Source organism: Lemur catta, chromosome 2, assembly GCF_020740605.2.
Source record: "Lemur catta isolate mLemCat1 chromosome 2, mLemCat1.pri, whole genome shotgun sequence".
Lineage (NCBI taxonomy): Eukaryota > Metazoa > Chordata > Mammalia > Primates > Lemuridae > Lemur > Lemur catta.
Window position 1 is genome coordinate 57,652,648 of NC_059129.1, and position 19,422 is coordinate 57,672,069.

Genomic DNA, 19,422 nt, shown 5'->3' on the forward strand with positions numbered 1-19,422 from the left:
AACTCTATAGTTTACATTACAGTTCTTTTGGTGTTGTAGATTCTATAGGTTTTGATAAATGTGTAATGACATAAATCTACCATTATAGTATCATACAGAGTAATTTGACTGTCACAAAAATCCTCTGAACTCCTCCTACTCATCCTTTCCTTCCCCTTAACCCTTGGCAACCACTGATCCTTTCACTGCCTCCATAGTTTTGCCTTTTCCAGAATGCCATATGATTGGAATCATACAGTATGTAGTATTTTTAAATTATCTTCTTTTATGTAAGGTTTATCCATGTGATCCATAGCGCTCTCTCTCTCTCTCTCTTTTTTTTTTTTTAGTAAGTGCTGCTTGGTAGTGCTGAATGGTATGGATGTACCACAATTTACTTACACATTCCCATACTGTCAGACATCTTGGTTGCTTCCACGTTTTGAAAATTATGAATAAAGCTACTACAAACATCCATTTGAAAGTTTTATTTGGACATAACTTTTCAATTTATTTGGGTAAATACCATGGACACGATTGTTGGATTGTATGTTAAAGGTGTGTTTAGTTGTATATAAAACTGCCAGACTATCTTTCAAAGTGGCTGGACCATCTTTGGCCCATCAAAATCAATGAGAGTTACTGTTGCTCCACATCATTGTCAGCATTCAATGTGGTTAGTGTTTTGACTTTTGGCCATCCTAGCAGGTACATGTGATACCTCATTGTCATTTTAATTTGCAATTCCCTAATGAGATCTTATGTTTGTGATGGTTAAGTTTATGTGTCGTATTAATTGGGTTAAGGAATGTCCAAATAGTTGGTGAACATCATTTTGGGGTGTGTTTCTGTGAGGATGTTTCAGAAAGAGGTTCACATTTGAATTAGCAGAATGAGTAAAGAAGATCTACTGTCACCAATCTGGGTGGGCAGCATCCAATGCACTGAGGTCCTGGATAGAACAAAAAGGCAGAGAAAGGTGAATTTCCTGTCACTCTTCCCAAGCAGGGACATCCATATTCTCCTACTCTGGGACATTGTAGTTTCTGGTTTCATTTTGTCCCCATATTGTTATTCATTCGTTGCAGAACCATTTGTTTAAAAGACAACTCTTTACTGATTAAATTTCTATGACTCGTTCATTAAAATCAATTAACTGTAAGTTTGCATCTATTTCTAGACTTCCTGTTTCCTTTCACTGATTTATGCCTAACCTTATGGCAACCCTGTGTCTTTTTATTGCTGAAACTTTATACTATGTCTTGAAATCAGATCACGTAGATCTTCTATCTTTGTCATTCTTTTGCAAAATTATTTTTATCTATTCTTGGTCCTTTTCCTTTCCATATATATTTTAGAAGAGTATGTCAATTCTTACCAAAAAAAAAAAAAAAAAGAAGCCGTTATTTTGAATGAGATTGTAATATAACTAGATAGTAATTTAGAGTGAATTGTCTTAACAATATTTAGTCTTTCAATCATGAACTTTGAATATGTTTTCATTTGTTGAGGTCTTCTTCAATTTCATAATATTTTGTAGTTTTTAGTATATGTAACTTGCATTAATTTTGTTACATTTTTCCTCATATAGTGCACATTTTATTGATATTGAATATTGTAATGTATTTTTTAGGTGTTCTTCACTAGTAAATAGAAAGAGTGCTGATTTTTACATATTGAGCTGAATCATGAAAACTTCTTAAATTCATTTATTAGTTTTAGTTGCCTTTTTGTAGAGTTCTTGGAATTTTCTATATATGTGATTATGATATATGAGAAAAGAGATGGTTTTAAATCTTTCTTTCCAATATATCTGCCTTTTGGCACTTTTTTTCTTTCTCTTTGCACTGGTTAAAACCTCCAGCACAATGCTGATTTGAAGTGGCAAAAGAAGACATTCTTGTTTTTATTGTTTTTTAGATTTTTATAGCTCTTTTTATCCTTTAATTGTACAAAGTACAATGCTTGAATGTTCCTTGAATTGATTCCTTATTTCCTTATGTGTGGTTATGTTATTTTTTATTTTTTTATTGTAGGTTACCAACATATATATTTACCATGTACAGAATGATGTTACGATTCATGAATACAATGTGAAATAATTGAGTCAAGAGATAATGGCCAAATGGCATAAAACTTCAATTAGGAAGAATAAATTTTTTTCTTTGAGATATATTGTACAGCATGATGGATGCAATAAATAATAATGTATTGTGCATTTCAAAATTACTAAATTTCATATGTTCTCACCACAAAAAAATAAGTATTTGAGGTAGTAGTTATGCTATTTTAATACATGATTATATTTATTTTATTAAATCCAAGTTTAGGATTATTTCTGTCATTCCTGTTGCTTTAATTTTATGTTTAAAATTTTTAAAACATTAACATTTTGTAAAAAATAAAAATTACATTAAAAACTGAATGCTCAGAGAAATTCCATCTCTCTCTTAGTCCTGTCTATCTCATTCCATCCAGCTACTTGAGGCCCAACAATTTCATTATTTCTGGTTTATTGTATCAATGTCTTGCTTTTTACAGATGCAAATTAATATAATACTTTGTTTACTGTTATTTCTAGTCTTTATGTACTCTACATCTTTTGGTTACTCTCGTATTATCCAGATTAAATCAATGTTTTACTACCTCGAGCTGCCTACTGAACCGTAAATAAAAGAATTTTAGGACACTTCAGCACCAGTCTTTACACCCTACCTAAATTTATACACAATTTTGTCAGATGATTAAATAATATTTTAAAGCCAACAAATAATCTACTACTATTATTTACACAGACAAGGTTTTATTTGGATTTACTTACAATTTTATTTGTTTTCCCATTTCTTTTCCAATTTTAGACCAAACTTCTGAGATTATTTTTCTTTTTTAAGTATGACCTTTAGAATTCATGTTTCATTAATTTGTATTTTCATTTTTTTCTTCTTGAATGAGAATATTACCAGATATACAATTGCAGGTTGGACATTTCATATAAAATGACATATTTTAAGGACTATGCAACATGTACCAATCAGAGGATGATTCATTAACCCAAGTTTAAAGAAATATGCCAATATATAGCTTTGTGTCTGACAGCAACAGGTCTTAGGACTTGACGCTTTCCCTCAGTTCTTGTATTCCATGAAGCAGCAGGTTGTAATGAGAGCATTATCAGATGGTGAATCCGAATGTCCTTGGCTCTGGGTTCTTTAACCTTTCTGTCCTCAAGATTCCTCATTTATGGAAGAAGGGTGTTGGGTGAAAATTGCATAGGCTTGTTTTCCTCCTATCTAGCATTCTCTGAGGCTTTTCTCTTAGGCAAGTGCATGACATGCATTTGATTTGTCATTAAAGAAAGCGTAGTTAATATGGTAGAACGCTTGTTTCCACAAGTAAATTTTCAAGAAATGTAAAGTCTAACAAAAATATCTTGTGTGTGTATATGAATGTGTGTTTATGAATGTGTGTGTTAAAGTCATGAGGATTGTAATATTTTTTGCTCGATTTCATTTAGTAAGTGTAGTTCTGGGACTTAATATATTTTGAAATTTTTATTTTAATCTAGTTTAAAGAATTTTTAAGTTTAGTTTATCTATTTCCAATCAGGAAAACAAAACTATTCTAAATAATCCAACTTGGAATTTAAAATTTATAATTTGTCATACTAGTGATAGAGAGATTGAGAAGCCAAATAAAATGGTGGTGCAATATAAAGCTAGCAAAAGCAGGTGTCTGGTACTCTGCATTGAGCCTGGGGACAGAAGAAGGAGTTGAATTTCCAGAATCTAAATGCTGTGGTTATTCAATGGGAGGTAGATCTATATTTTGGGTACCTGAAGAGAGGTGAGACGATGAAGGTTGGGGATGTCCAATGGAGAACTGCAACCAAAGGAAGAATTAGCCAGTACCAGAAAACACTGTCCCAAAGCAGAAGCAGAGAAGGAAAAATATTCAGGCTTTTTCCACCCACCATATACTCCTCCTCCAGTGTTTCTAATTGATAGAACTCACCCAGAAATCAAGTAGTAAAAAGGCCTGAAAAAATATGGATTATCTGAAAAAGGAAGAAAATTGATTAGAGCAAACACTGGTAACAAATGCACAGTTGATTTATCTTTTAATTGCTTATTAAAGTATAGTATATATACAAAAGAGTGCACATATAAGTGTACTGCTCATTAAATTTTAACAAGTTGACTTCATTACGTAATCAGCTCTCATATCAAAAAGCAGATCATTACCAACTGCCACCACCTCTCTGAGCCTTAATACATCTTCTAATCACTACCTCTTCCCTCCCAGGGTAACCAAAATGCAGACTTCTAATAGCATAGATTAGTTTGATGGAGATAATAACTTTACTTTTGAATGCAGATACATTCTTGTATGTACTTTTTTGGATCTCACTTTGTTTATTAAATGTTATGTTTGTGGGATTTCTGCATACTGTGTAGTTATGTACCATTCAATTTTCATTTCTATATGATCTTCCATTGTGTGGCTAGCACAATGCAGTTTTCCATCACAATGGCAATTTGGAGAATTTTAGTTTGAAACTTTTATGAAAAATGCTATTTCTAACATTTTAGTTCATGTCTTTTAATGAACTTATATACACAATTCTGTCAACTATAAACTTAAAAGTGGAGGAGGTATAACAGTTTCTACCCTGTGCAACAATGCTTAAGGGTTTCCAATTGGTCCACATCTTCACCAATACTTGATTATCTCCCATCTTTTCTATTTTATTTAGCCTTTTGAGTATAGAGTGATAATATCATGTATGGGCTCAATTTATACTTCATTAACTAATGAAGTTAAGCACATTGTTACATATTTATTGAACACTTGGATATACTCTTTTGTGAGGTGTCTGTGTAAGTCTTTTGCTTATTTTAATTGAATTTTATATTTTGTATTTATGAATTCTTTATATTCTGGATGATTACTTTTAGATAAATAAATATCTAAAATCTTTTCTCACCCTGTGAATTGCATTTTCCCTTCCTAAATATATCTTAATGAACATAAGCTCTTAAACAGAGAACAATTTATTAATTTTTAGTTAGTAATTTTTGAAAGTTGTTTATAATATATTGGCTATTGCAGGTCTATAATTATTATTTTATCATTCATATTTATATATGTAATCTTTCTGAAAATATATTCTTGCCTGTTTGGTGTGAGTGAGGGGCCAAGATAAAATTTTTCTCATATAATATTCAAGTAAAACAGTATCATTTATTGGAAAGGTCATTCTTTCCCTACTACTCTGAAGTCTTACCTAGATTATAAATCAAGGGACTCTAAATATGTTGGTCTACTTTCTGTTTTGTTCTAATAGTTAGTGAATCTTTGTACTATTACCATATACTTTTGACTACTATAGCTATACATTAGGTCTTAATATATGATAAAATAAGTTCTCCAACTTTGATATTTTCAATATTACCTTGCCTCTTCTTGGCTGCATTTTAATACATATTTCAAAATTAAATTGTCAATTTAAGAGAGAGGAGTCCTGGTATTTACCTACAGTTTCTTTGAATCTTTAGATTATTTGGGGAAAGTTAAAATACTTACAATTCTTTCAATTCATGAAGAGAAAATATCTCTTTAATTATTTTTAGCTTTAATTTCTATCCATAATGTTTTACAGTTTGACATACATCTCTCCATTGGCATTATTCCTAGAAATTTGATGATTCTCTAAAATATTTCATTTTTTAAAATTTTGTTTTCAATTTGCTTCTGGTATGTAAAAATATAATTCACTTTTTTGTTTAGTGAACTTGCTGAATTGATACAGTATTTCTATTAGTTTATAGATTTTTTGAACTTTCCAAATATCTGATTAAGATGTGTGTGAATAATGATACCTTTTTATTCTCCTTTCCACCTCTTATACTATTTGTCTTTCTTCTTAGCTTATAGCACTGGTGCAGTCCTCCAGTTTAATGTTTTATGGAAGTATTGATAGATTGACATTCTTGGTTTGTTTTAGAACTTGGAGGAAAGTGTTCAATACTCCAGTGCACTCTAAAATATTACCTTTGATATAGGCTGTGGTATAGCTAAACTTTATCAGTTTAAAAATGTTCCCTCTATCCTCATTTTATCAATGTTTTTATCATGAACTAACATTGAATAACTCCTATGAATCTGTAGGAAAAAGAGACACAACCAATAGACAAAATGGACCCAAGACTCAAATACAAATTCACAAAAGTGCATACCTAATGGCCAACGAGTATGTGAAAAAAAAAATCCACATTATTAGTGCAGAGGAAAAACAAAATCAAAAGCAAATGATATGCACTCACAACTACAGCAGTAGGGCTAAAATTGGAAAAAATGTAGACCAACTGGAACTCTCATACACTGTTTATGGTAATATAAATGGGTATAATCAGTTGGGAAGACCATCAATATCTATAAAAGATAATCATATGATTAGCTTATGTTGAAATATTCCTACTACTGATATATACCTGTTAATAATGAGTGCATATGTTAGTAAAATTACAGCAGCTTTCCTCATAATTTCCATCTATATTACAATGGATACAAAGATAGTAATATGGATACTGTGAAACCACTTAGGTGGGGCTCAAAGTTTGGATCATAAATCAAGTCACAAGATGCAAATAGAATTATTTAGCTCCAGATTGACACAGATCAGAGAACACAGCACTACACACACCAGCAACATCATGTATAATTTGGATGCTCAGTATTTTCTAAAGTACCCAGGTACCATACACAAGATATGTTAAGGTTATGACATGTGTACATGTCACAGCAACATAAAAAATCCTACCAGGTACAAGTAGCCTCAACTTAAATAGCTTGCTAGTCCCTATAAGCTTAAGTGCCTATCTCCCTTACTCGATGTGACCTTTGTCCACATGTTATAAGTTCACATAATAAACAAGCCTGCTAGCCTAAAGAACATTCTTTTAATTAGTATTTAGTACATAGCAGTCCCTGAAGAACCATGATGCATTTTTAGAGTTGATGCTTTAAGATATTTGAATAAGGGGCAAATCATTAAAGTAGATGAGGCAATAGGACCAGCTGCTGATCTTTTACCTCAAGATCATCTTCTAGCCTTTGTCAATACATCCTTGCTACATAAACCCTGGATATGATAGAAATTTCTATAATAAGAATTATATATGTGTGCATATACACACATAATTCTATCAAATTATTTTTTATAAAATTTAGTATTTTCTACAACTCCAATAACTAGCATGACAAGGATCATCTGAAAATATGTGAGAGTATCTTAAAAACACAAAACAAAGAAAAAAATAAAAAAGAAGTTAATCATAATTTTAACAGTTCAAAATTATTGTTATTATTATTCCACAAGCTACAGAGATTTACTTTACTTCTTTTTCCTCTTCCACTTCATCTCCCTCTATTCTATCGCTTGGAATTATTCTTCTCGAAAGATTGTTTTATTGGATTATTTATATTTTAAAACTTATGTCACTAAACAGAGGAAAGTTATGAGGATCCCATAATCCTTCAAAGTTCTTGCAACAATTTTTACTAGTTCAGGGATAAAATTTCTTATCAACTCTATCTCCACTCTGACTATACTCAAAGAATGCTAATATATATCACTAGTGATTTACAACATGCTTTTCACACTAAACAAAGAATTGACCTCAGAATCTTACTAAACATAGTAGCCCCATTGTAGACATTTCCACTCTGCTTCTATTCCTGAGTTCAAAGCCCTGCTCTGTATGTATTCTGTTTCTTTCTTCCTAGCAGGCACGATGTTCATAATGCATGTTTTTGGCTGAAATATATTGTATTTAATTCTTTATTCATTATCGACATGCATGTACAGAAGCTCTAGGTCATGAATGAAGTAATGAGAAGTAATAATGAGAAGACTTAGTTAAATAGGTCCTCTTCTTGTATATGGGAATCTTCAATTACCTGGGTCTGTAAGATCTCATGGGTAGGTCTATCTTTGGTATCCAGTTCATTGGATCCAGAGGGTCACATTCTATCAAGCAGCAAGGAGTCGTAGGTCTTGCACAGTAGGACAACCTGAATTCACCTTTCCCACACTGTTGTTTACAACAACCACCAAGCAATTTACATGCAATCCTCCGGTCGAAGGAAAGACTATGCTCTTTATTTCTGGCTGAAGGAAGGCAAGAATGGCTGGAATTAATGGTCAAGGAAGGAAATGCCAAGATATAAAAGAGGACACACAAAAAAGCACAGACAACAGAGAAAGAATAAATGAAAGAGATGTTTACAATGAAATCTTCTATCCCTATTAGAGTAAATAAAACAGTATCTGATTCCTAAGGTAGAAGTTCCACCCCTACCCATTTGAAATAATTAGGCAGTGACTCAGTAAGGGATACTTGGAGAGCTTGTAGTTTATCAGTACTTTCCTCTGTCTTGCTCACCCCCTAAAATTATGAGTGGGCTAATCTCAACCTCTCTGTCTCTTGTATAATTCACGCTTAGTGCTGTTCTATGGTGAATGCTCTCCTACAATCATTCCTTCCTTTGTTCCTTGTAACCTGACTTCAGCAGTTCTAAGATACTAAAAGGTGCTATTTATTTTCTTTAAATATACCTCCTCTTGTATCTACACCCTACAGCCACCCTCAAGAGAAGTTCTGCTTAAAAATAGACACTTTTGAAAGATTAGCAACATGAAATAGTTAATGACCAGAAGTGGTGGGCCTAATGAATCTTTCAGCAAGGCTCTTAATTTTCCAGTGCTCCCTTGCCTTTTTTTCTCTTTCATTCTAGAGTTTCCGAAGCTATAAAACTTAAAAAATGTTTCCAATCTTATTTTACACAATAATCTTTTTTGACTTTGTAACTTCAACAATCCTAAGGAATGAAGTCAGGACCTGAATACAAAGTCTCTTTATCATTAACGGAAGTTCTGATCTGTAGTTGAAGGTTTTTGTTTATTCTCTGTATCTCCACAGAATAAAGCTACAAATAAATGGTGTGGATTACTAGAGATCCAGGTTTTAGATCAATATAATAAATGGCTTTTTAAGAATTAAAAATTTTATAAAACTCATGGAATATATTATCTCAGGAAGTACTTATCTACCATAACACGATGAATATATGAAAGCCCTATTGGACATATCTTGGAAGGTGGGCCAGAACAGCTGTGCCCTCATCAGTGATGTTTATAAGTGCGACATCAGTATAAGATTTCATCTCAAAGACTTTTTTATTCTATAATTAACTAATCCTTTGTCTATATATTTTAGTAAAATATTTTTATGGAGATGTTTTATATACATATCATTTAAAAGAAAGTATTAATATCACTGATAAATTTTGTAGCAATCATTTGAAGCAATTGAGGATTTTGAAACAACACGATAACTGATATCCTCTTACAATACTCTGGATCTGCAGTGATAGGAGCCAGCACTCTAAGCAATTCTGTTTACTGATAATTGTATATTAAGTAATATAATAGTAAATAGTAACAGTGATGAGAATTATAGTAATAATAATAATCTAAGACCAATATTTATCCTCAGATAGGAAATGTACATTCCAAATAACCTCAGTATAGTCCAATTCACAGAGTAACATATCACAAGAGTAGGGCATTCTGAGAAAAGAACAAATTAGCCCAAACCCTTGCATTCTTTTCTTTTAAAAAATATTTTCTTGTATTTAACACAAAATATAAATGCAGAACTTAATGTATTATTATAAATCAAATAGCCATGAGATTACTACCTACAACGAAAAATAAAATATCACCAGAAACTCCACTCACCATCATCACATCATAACCCCCTCCCTCTCTTCTAAGAGTAATCACTGTCCTGAAGTAGGCATTAACTTCCTTACTTCTCCTTATATTTTTATCCTTTCAGTGTGCATTCTTTACTCCTGGTTTTGAATGTGTAAACACATAAAAATATATAGATATATATGCAAATATATATACATATAAATGTATGCATACATGTATATACAGTACTGTCACTTTATGATGAAGGTATGTTCTGAAAAATGTACCATTAGGCTATCTCTTCCTTGTGTGAACATCATAGAGTATACTTACACAAACCTAGTTGGTATAGCTGACTACACACATAAGTTATAAGGTATAGCCTACTGCTCCCAGTCTACAAACCTGTACTGCATGTTACTGTACTGAATACTGTAGGCAATTGTAACACAATGGTATTTGTGTATCTAAACATGGAAAAGGTATGGTAAAATATGGTATTAGAAGATATGAGAGTACCATCATATATGTAGTCCAACATTGATTGAAAAATTGTTATGCCACACATGACTGTGGATACAGACAGTCCCTGACATACAGTGGTTTGACTCATAGATTTTTTACTTTACAAGTAAACATTCAATAGAAACTGTACTTTGAGTACCAATACAACCATTCTGTTTTTCACTTTCAGTACAGTATTCAATAAATTACCTGAGATATTCAATCCTTTATTAAAAAATAGGCTTTATGTTAGATGATTTTGCCCAATTGTATGCTAATGTAGGCATTATGTACATAATTACATTATGCTAGGCTAAGCTATGATGCTCTGCATGTTAGGTGTATTAAAAGCATTTTCAACTTTCATTTTCAGCTAACAATGGGGTTATCAATACATAACCTCATCATAAATAGAGGATCATTGTGTGTGTGTGTATGTGTGTGTATCTTAGAGCAAAAGAATTGTACAGTATAAGTTTTGGTTTCTGGATTTTTCAATTAACATATTCATGTAACTCAACTGTGTGTTGCATGTACAGTTGTGCATTACTAATTTTCATTAATACATGGTATTCATTTTATTTATCTATTGCTCTTTTGATGATCAGATAGGTTATTTGGTATTTGGTAAATATGGCTGCTATTAATATTACTGCACTACTTCTTGAAACACATGTAACAGTCTTCTGTTGAGCAGATTTCAAATTTTAAATATTCTATTGAATGTATGATGGTATATTTTATCATGGCTTAAATTTGCATTTTCCTGATTGCAAATAAGGATGAGCGCTTGTATATCCACTCTTTCAAATGATCTGTTTAAGTCTTTTTATCATATTTCTATTAAATTACTTATCTTTTTCTTATTGATTTATTAGAACACTTATATATTCTAGATCTAAGCCCTTTGTCTGTTATACACATAGCATTTTTAGTATTCTACTCTATGACTTTTCCAAGCCAACATAAAAGAACTGAAGGAAATTTTGCATGTTAAGGTTATTGGCCAAGAAGTGTTATGGCCAAGAGAGAAGAACTTTAAAAGGCTGTGGGTCCTAAAGCATAAGTTTGGAGTAAAAGTGACCAGAGATAATGCACATTAATGTAACACAGTAATTAATGTAATTTGGATAATTAAAAATAATAAAATATAATGAATGTGACTATGTTAGTTAATGTAAATATAAGTATAGATAGAGAAATATTGGCAAAGAGAAAGACAAAGATAGACATAAAGCAAAAGAGGGATTTAGATACATAGTGTATATTACAACCAAGTTAATTTTTATTTGAAGGAGCAAGAACTACAGAATTGCAGATTGTAAACCAATGGAAACATTTTATTAAACTTTTTCACATAAATGATAGTGAGTAAATGTGAATTTTAAAATTGTTTTGCATCACAGCACAATTCACAATTGCAAAGATGTGGAATAAACCTAAGTGCCTATCAACTGATGAGTGAATAAAGAAAACACACATACACAATAGAGTACTACTCAATCATAAAAAGCAGTGAAATAATGTCATCTGTAGCAACTTGGATGGAAGTGGAGAATATTATCCTAAGGAAAATATCTCAGGAATGGAAAAACATGAACCGTATGTTCTCACTAATAACTAGGAGCTAAACGATGGGTACACATGGTCATAAAACAATGTAAAGAATGTTGGAAACCAAGAAAGGAGGAGGGTGAGGGGGATGCAGGACAAAAACTTACCTACTGGGTACAATAAACATTATTATAGTGAGGGGCACACTAAAAGTCCTGACTTCAGCATTATACAATTCATCCATGTAACAAGAACTCTTACAATGCTTAATAATTTGAAATAAAAATTATTTTTAAAAATGTTTGGTAGAATTCAACTGTGATGCAATCAAGTCCTGAGATTTTCTTTGATGGGAAACTTTTTATTACTGACCCAGTTTTCTTACTTGTTATTCATTTGTTCAGATTTTCTATTGCTTCATGATTTAGTTTTGGTAAGCTTTATGTGTTTAGGAATTTATCCATTTATTATATTATGGGTCATCTAGTTTGTTAGTGTATAACTTTTCATAGTAATCTCTTATAATCCTTTGTATTCCTGTGCTATTAGTTGTAACGTCAATTCTTTCATTTTTGATATTATTTATTTGAGATTTATTTGAGGCTTCCCCTTTTTTTCCTTAGTCTAGTTAAAGGTTTTTTATTTGATTTTGCTTATCTTATAACAAAGGGCTTTTAGTTTTTGTGGTCTTTTCTATCATTTTATGAGTCTTTATTTCATTATTTCTGTTCTTTATTATTTCCATTCTTCTACTAATGTTGGTCTTAATTTGTTCCTTTTTTTTTTTTTTTTTGGTTCCATGAGGTACAAAGTTAGGTTGTTTATTTAGAATCTGTTTTTCTTTTTTTATGTAGGCATTTATTGCTGTAAAATTCCCTCTTAGAACTGATTTCCCTGAATCTCATAAGTTTTAGTATGTTGTGTTTCCATTTTCATTTTTTTCAAGATTTTTTTTAAATATCCTTTTTAATTTCTTCTTTGATCTATTTGTTGTTCAGAGCCATGTAGTTTTTTATGTATTTGTAAATTTTCCAAATTTCTCCTGTTATTGATTTCTGGATTCATTCCATTATGGTCAAAAAGACACTTGATATAATTTCAATCTTTTAAAATTTTTTAAGACTTGTTTTGTGGTCTAACATATTATCTGTCTTGGAAATGGAGTGTGTGAACTTGAGAAGAATGTGTATTCTGCTGCTATTAGATGGGATGTTTTATATATATATATATGTAAGGTTTTTTTTTTTCTTGGTCTAGAATGTAGTTCAAATTCAAGTTTTCTTATTGACTTTCTAAGTGACCTGCCTACTTTTGAAAGTGAAGTGTTGAAGTTCCCTATATTATTCTATTGCAATCTATCTTTTTCTTCATATCTAATAATATTTGCTTTATGTATAGGCAGTCCACAACTTACAATGGCTTAACTTATGATTTTTTAATTTTATGAGGATATGAAAATGATACACATTCACTAGAAACCATAATTTGAGTACCCATACAACCATTCTGTTTTTCACTTTCAGTATAGTATTCAATAAATTACCTGAGTTATTCAATATTTTATTACAAAATAGGCTCTGTGTTGGATATTTTTGCCCAATAGTAAGCTAATGTAAGTGTTCTGGGCACATTTAAGGTAGTATAGGCCAAGTTATGATGTTTGGCAGGTTAGGTATGTTAAATGCATTTCTGACATATTTTCAACTCACGATGGCTTTATCAGAAGTAATCCCATTGTAAAAGTTAAGGAACATCTATAATTAGGTGCTTTAATGTAGGGTGTGTGTGTGTGTGTATTTACTATTGTTATATGTTCTTGATGAATTGATCTCTGTATCATTACATAATGACCTTTGATTGTTTTACACGTTTTTGACTTAAGGTTTATTTTATCTGATATAAGCATAGATGTCCCTGCTGTCTTTTGGATTTTATTTACATAGAATATCTTTCTCCATTCTTTCACTTTCAAACTATGTGTGGACTTAAAGGTGAAATAAATCTCTTGCAGGCAGTAACCAATTAGGTCATTTTTTTTTTAATTCATGCAGCCACTCTGTCTTTTGATTGGAGAATTTTATCCATTTATATTCAAGGCAAGTATTGTTAGGAAAGAACTGCCATTTTGTTAATTTTTTTCTGGTTGTTTTGTAGATTCTTTGTTTCTTTCTTCCTCTCTTGCTGACTTTCTTTGTGATTAGGTGATTTTCTCTAGTGGCATGCTTTGATTCCTCACTTTGTAAACTTTTATGTATCTACTATGCTTTTTGCTTTGTGATTACCATGTAGATTACATAAAAATCATATAGATATAACAGGGTATTTTAAGCTAACAACTTAATTTTGATCACACAACTTAACACTACTCTTTTAATTTACTTCCCATTTTATGTTTTTAATGAAACATTTTATATATACATAATGTAATATATACATATATGTATGGATTGTTTTAAAATTTTGACTTAAGGTCTATTTTATCTGATATATGTATAGATATCCCTGCTGTCTTTTGATTTCCATTTGCATGGAATGTCTTCTTCTATCCTTTCACTTTCAATCTGTTTGTGGCCTTAAAGGTAAAGGATACATATATGTGTGTATATCATACACACACACACACACACACACATGTACATATATATATATACACATATATATATACATATCCCTTAGCAAATTATTGTAGCTATTATTTTAATAGTTTTGTCTTTTAAACTTTGTACTAAAGATATAAGTAATTTACACACCACTATTACAGTATTATGAGTTTGGTTTTGTGTTTTCCTTTACCAGTGAGTTTTATACTTTCATTTGTTTTTGTGTTACTGATTAGTGTTCCTTTCTTTCAGCTTGAAGAACCCTCTTTTGCATTTCTTGTAAGAAGATCTTGTGGTGATGAATTTCCTTGGCTTTTCTTAGTCTGAAAAGTCTTTATCTTTCTTTAATTTTTGAAGGATAGATTTTTGGGTAAAGTATTCTTGGTTGGCAGTTTTTTTCCTTAAGCACTTTGAACATATTACCTCACTCTTTCCTGACATGTAAGGTTTCTGCTGAGAAATTCACTCCTAGTCTTATTGAAACACCCTTATGTGTGATTTGTTTTTTTCCTCTGGTTGCTTTTAGAATCTTTTCTTTTCTTTTTTTTCTTTTTCAGTTTTGACAGTTTTATTATAAGTCTTGGCAAGCTCTTGTTTGAATTGAATTTTACTGGAGATTTTTGACTTTTCTGTACCTGGATATTTATATCTTTGCCCAGATTTGGAAATGTTTCTATAATTTGTTTAAGTAAGCATTCTATCTGTTTGCTCCTGTCTTCTTGTTCTTTAACTCCTATAACTTAAAAATGTACTCTCTTGGTACCACCCTATAAATCCTGTAAGCTGCCTTCATTGCTTTTCATTCTTTCTTCTCCTCTGACTATATATTTACAAAAAAATCTTCAAGTTCACAGATACTTTTTATGGCTTGGTCAATACTGGTACTGATACTCTCTCTTGCATTTTTCATTTCATTAATTGTATTTTTAAGCTTCAGAATTTCTGGGTTTTTTTATAATTTCAATCTCACTGTTAAATTTCTCATTTTGATTAATTATTGTTCTCCAGATTTTTTTTTTTTGAATTGTTTGTATTTTCTTGAAGTTTGCTGAGATTCCTTAAAACAATTATTTTGGGTTTTTTTGTCAGGCAACTTGTATATCTCCATTTCTTTACTGGTGGTTTATTTTATTTCTTTAGTGGTGACATATTTCTCTCATTGTTCTTGATACTTGTGCTTGTTCGTTGGTGTCTACACATTTAAAGAACTAGGAATTTATTTTTGTCATTGCAAATTGGCTTTTTCTGGGAAAGCCCTTCACCAGTCAGCTTATTTAGAGATTCTGGGCAGATCACCTGGCATGGTCTACAGGTCAGCTTGCTCCTGGAGTTCTCAGGGTATCTAGTCTGATGTCTGGGTCAGCAGGTGGGCAGGCCTGGCACCTGAGTCTACTGGATTGAGCCTATAACATGGTTCTCCTGACTGATTGGGTCTGTGGGGTTGAGTCTGGGTCTAGGCTTCATAAGGTCATGCCTAGTTCTTGTGTTCTCAGAGGTCAACAGGAAGCTTGAATCCACAAGGGCTGACTTGGTGCTGGTGAGGGACTTGAATCTGAATCTGCAAGGGCCAGCCAGGTACTGGGATGAGCCTGGTACCTATGTCAACTGGGATGGACCTGGGACATGAGTCCATGGAACCTGAGTCTACAAGGGTGTACCTGGAGCTCCAGTCCATGGTGGCCAACCTGCACCAGGATCTACTGGGTGGGCATGGACCTTGTGTCTAGTAGAGCATCCATGGATTCTGAGTCCATTGGAGGCTGGGGCCATACAGATGGCTTAGAGATGGGGATTATAGGTGATGCCATGGTGCCTGGAGCCATGCAGGCTGGCCTGGAGACTGGGTTGTGGGGGCAAGCCTGGTACCTGGGTCCACAAGAGTGGTCTTGGAGCTTGGGTTGGTGAAGGCTGGCCCAGAATTGGTATCCACTGGAATAGACCTGCACTTTGGGTCTGCTGGAGCAGTCCCGGAGCCTGGGGCTGCTTAGGCATATGATCTCAGGGACTGACCTTGCACTGGGCAGGGCTGAATCCGATATTTGTGGGTGACAGCCCAGTGCCTGAAGCCAGGAGTTCTGAACTAGCACTGGGATGGACTTGAAGCCTGGGATTGTATGGGCCTAGCTGGCTCTGGGTTGGTCTGAAAACTGGACTGATATTGGGGCAGCCCCAAAGCCTAGGGCCACTGGACCAGGCCTGGTAGTAGGACAGGTTCAGACACTGAGTTTGCCAGGCAGGTCTAGAGTCTGGGACTACTAGATTTGGCCTGGAACCAAGGCAGAACTGGAAGCTCAGTCTTCCAGTACCAGTAAGGAGTCTGGGGCTATGGGGGCCTGCTCAGCACTGGGTTTTACTTAGACGGGCCCAGTGTTGAGGTCTAAGACAAAGTTCAATGCTCACTTCCCCTTTCTTCTTTCATGTGAAGGATATCTTCTTCTACACTGCATTGTCTAGTTTTGGGGGCGGGGTGACATGAGTAATGTAAAACGATCCTTCCCAACCTCTTCAATATATCTTTTCTTATTTCTGTGCTCAACTCAGGTGCTATAATCTTTCACTTGGTTTCCTTAGCTCTTGTGAAGGTATTTTGATGCATGGATAATTATTCAAATTAATGATTCTAGGGGGAGGAGGAGGACTGGAACGTTCTATTCCATGATCCTGCTAACATCTTGTTCAATTTAGTCAAGGAGAATTTGTTTTAAACTAAGCCGCTAATCCTTAGTCTAGAATTTTGTTGCTCAGCTGCCTTTTCAAGTTATCTTAATTGCACCATCCTTTGAATTAACAAGAACACTTTAATTAATACCACTGTCCAAGACCCTTACATCTTTGGATGTAGAAAGTATATTGTCTTATCAAAAGAGACAATATTCTTTCTGCATCCAAAGATGTAAGGGTCTTGGACAGTGGTGATTGACCAAAAAAAAAAAAAAAAAAAAGAAAGTTTTGCCAGCTGGTAGGTAGGAGGGAAATTGAGACAACAGCCCAATGTGGCACTGACAACATTTAAAACACTGAGACAACAGCACTATGGCACTAACAATGTTTAAAAAGGTGGCAGGAACCAAGGATCAAATCATTTTTCCTCATGGAAATAGTAAAGACATTTGGCTAGCCAGCATTCTGCCAAAAATCAGACCCTCTGACTTCAAAATAAGAGTTCTTTCTCATTTTAAACATGAATTTCAGTTGTCATAAAGCTGGAATATGAAAGTCAAGAACAGATAAGTAAACGGGGAATGAGATAGAAAACATACTTAGAGTGGTTACTTCATTTCAGCTGACAGGTATTGATTAAAATGTTCAAGACACACTTCTCCTTATTTTATTTTACCTGTGTTGTTTTCTTCTGTCCCGTATTGTGCCCTTTCCAATATTGTGGAAAACTTACTGCTCATTGAGGGTAATTTTTTGAGATTCAATGTGCATCTAGTTGGCAATGGTATCACAGGACTGGTAACACGTTGGGGAGAACACACTGTAAAAAAAAAAATTACTTTGAAAATATAAGACAAAAATATTTTTAGAAATAATGACACTAATGTATTAGCCTTTATTTCATGGCCCTATATATTATAAAAGGTTTTTTAAAAATAACAAACACACAGGACACATGTGTAAAATCCAGTTGAATAAATGAATGAATGATTTGGCTATTAATAAGGTTATCTCACATAGTTATTATAAGGAATAATAATACAGGCAAAAGGCAGAACAAATGCTAGCTATTGAATTCATTGCTATTAAGAAAAAACAACCGTGCATATTGAAATCTATATAATACTATGGATCTCAGAGTATTTCCAAAAAGTGAGAGAATTTAATGAATATGTTCTAATTAATTTTTATGAATATAAAGGAGAAAATTATTGTCTCATTTAAATTAATTTTTACTCCTTGGTTTACATTATTCATTGAAGTCCATCCACTTCTCCCCTTTTAGTGAGAAATTGTCAGCTAAAAAGTTATTTGTGTTTGAATGTTAGGGCAGAATAACAATGAAAGAATGGAATATTGCAGATTTATTTTAATGTGACTTCCTCTGATCTTAATAATGACAGATATCTTGGTAATCCAAAGAAAGCAGCAAGAGAAAGAAGAAAGAGAATTTAACTGGAAGTGAGTAGATGTGTAGCTAGTCTCAGTTAGGAATGTAATAAAATTTGAAGCCTTTAGCAAAGTATTTTACCTGACTTTACCTCTTGTAGCAATACTATCAAAGTGGGGAAGAATAATTTCCAAGCATAATTTCATTTCATTCCAAATTTTTTCAAATCTATTTATAGATTAAATTTAGTTAAATTTGAGTGTTGAATAAACACATTTAATGGATTGATTAAATCAATGTAGCATTATTTTCTTTTGACCATTTACATATACATATACAAAATGTATATTCTCATATAATCAAGGTGAATTACAGCCTTATTAGTGCATTGTGCTTGAAAAATTATTCAAATATTGTCATCATCTGGGGAATATAAATAAACGTAATCTGACACAGTGATGGTATTCTATGCTGTCAATGATATTCATTTAAAAAAGATCCTAACTCCTCTCCTCCTTTAATGCTGATCCCTTGACCCCTCTGGCAATAATATTCACATTACCTGGTAGAATGTAGACACCAAAGAAGAACAAAATAGAGAAAAAGGCTAAGATCTTCATTGTAAATGATATCTTGGGAGAAAACAGTCTACAGATTATCTGTCTTAACTCAGGCGTTGTTGGAAGAAGAAAGAGCAAACCCTTTCATTTCTAGAAGTCCTCTGCACAGTCTTGATCACTGAGGCTTATTAAGAGCAAGAACATTTCTATGCTTGGTCGAATAGTGCCACAATCAAAGAAAGAGATAGCGGCTGGAAAAAGTGCATTGTCACACAAAAATCCCATCTGCTGATTCCTCTTGCGGTCAGTTTCTTTAAGAAACTTTAACAGTTACAAGAATGTGGGTATAAATTGCTAAGTGACCAAGGTTCAAAATAGTCCTTTAGCAATTCACTTGATATTCCAAAGTATTTG

At 32.8% G+C, this 19,422-nt stretch overlaps 1 protein-coding gene across 3 annotated transcripts; it reads right to left on the bottom strand.

Moving 5' to 3' along the window:
• Positions 1-452: 452 nt before the first annotated feature.
• LOC123632937 lies at positions 453-19,190 on the bottom strand. 3 transcript variants are annotated; one of them, XR_006733509.1, is made up of 6 exons: positions 19,011-19,190; positions 17,735-17,878; positions 7,939-8,149; positions 3,991-4,033; positions 3,813-3,858; positions 453-931 (listed from the first exon to the last, which is right to left on the bottom strand). XR_006733509.1 is itself a non-coding variant. In XM_045543721.1 (5 exons), exons 1-5 carry the CDS (start codon positions 19,066-19,068, stop codon positions 893-895), a joined length of 273 nt encoding a protein of 90 aa, XP_045399677.1. In that variant the 5' UTR covers positions 19,069-19,190; the 3' UTR covers positions 453-892. The 3 variants fall into 3 exon arrangements, 2 of the variants coding, with proteins under 2 accessions (XP_045399677.1, XP_045399676.1); XM_045543721.1 differs by lacking the exon at positions 7,939-8,149 and having other exon boundaries at positions 17,792-17,878; XM_045543720.1 differs by lacking the exon at positions 7,939-8,149.
• Positions 19,191-19,422: the final 232 nt, after the last annotated feature.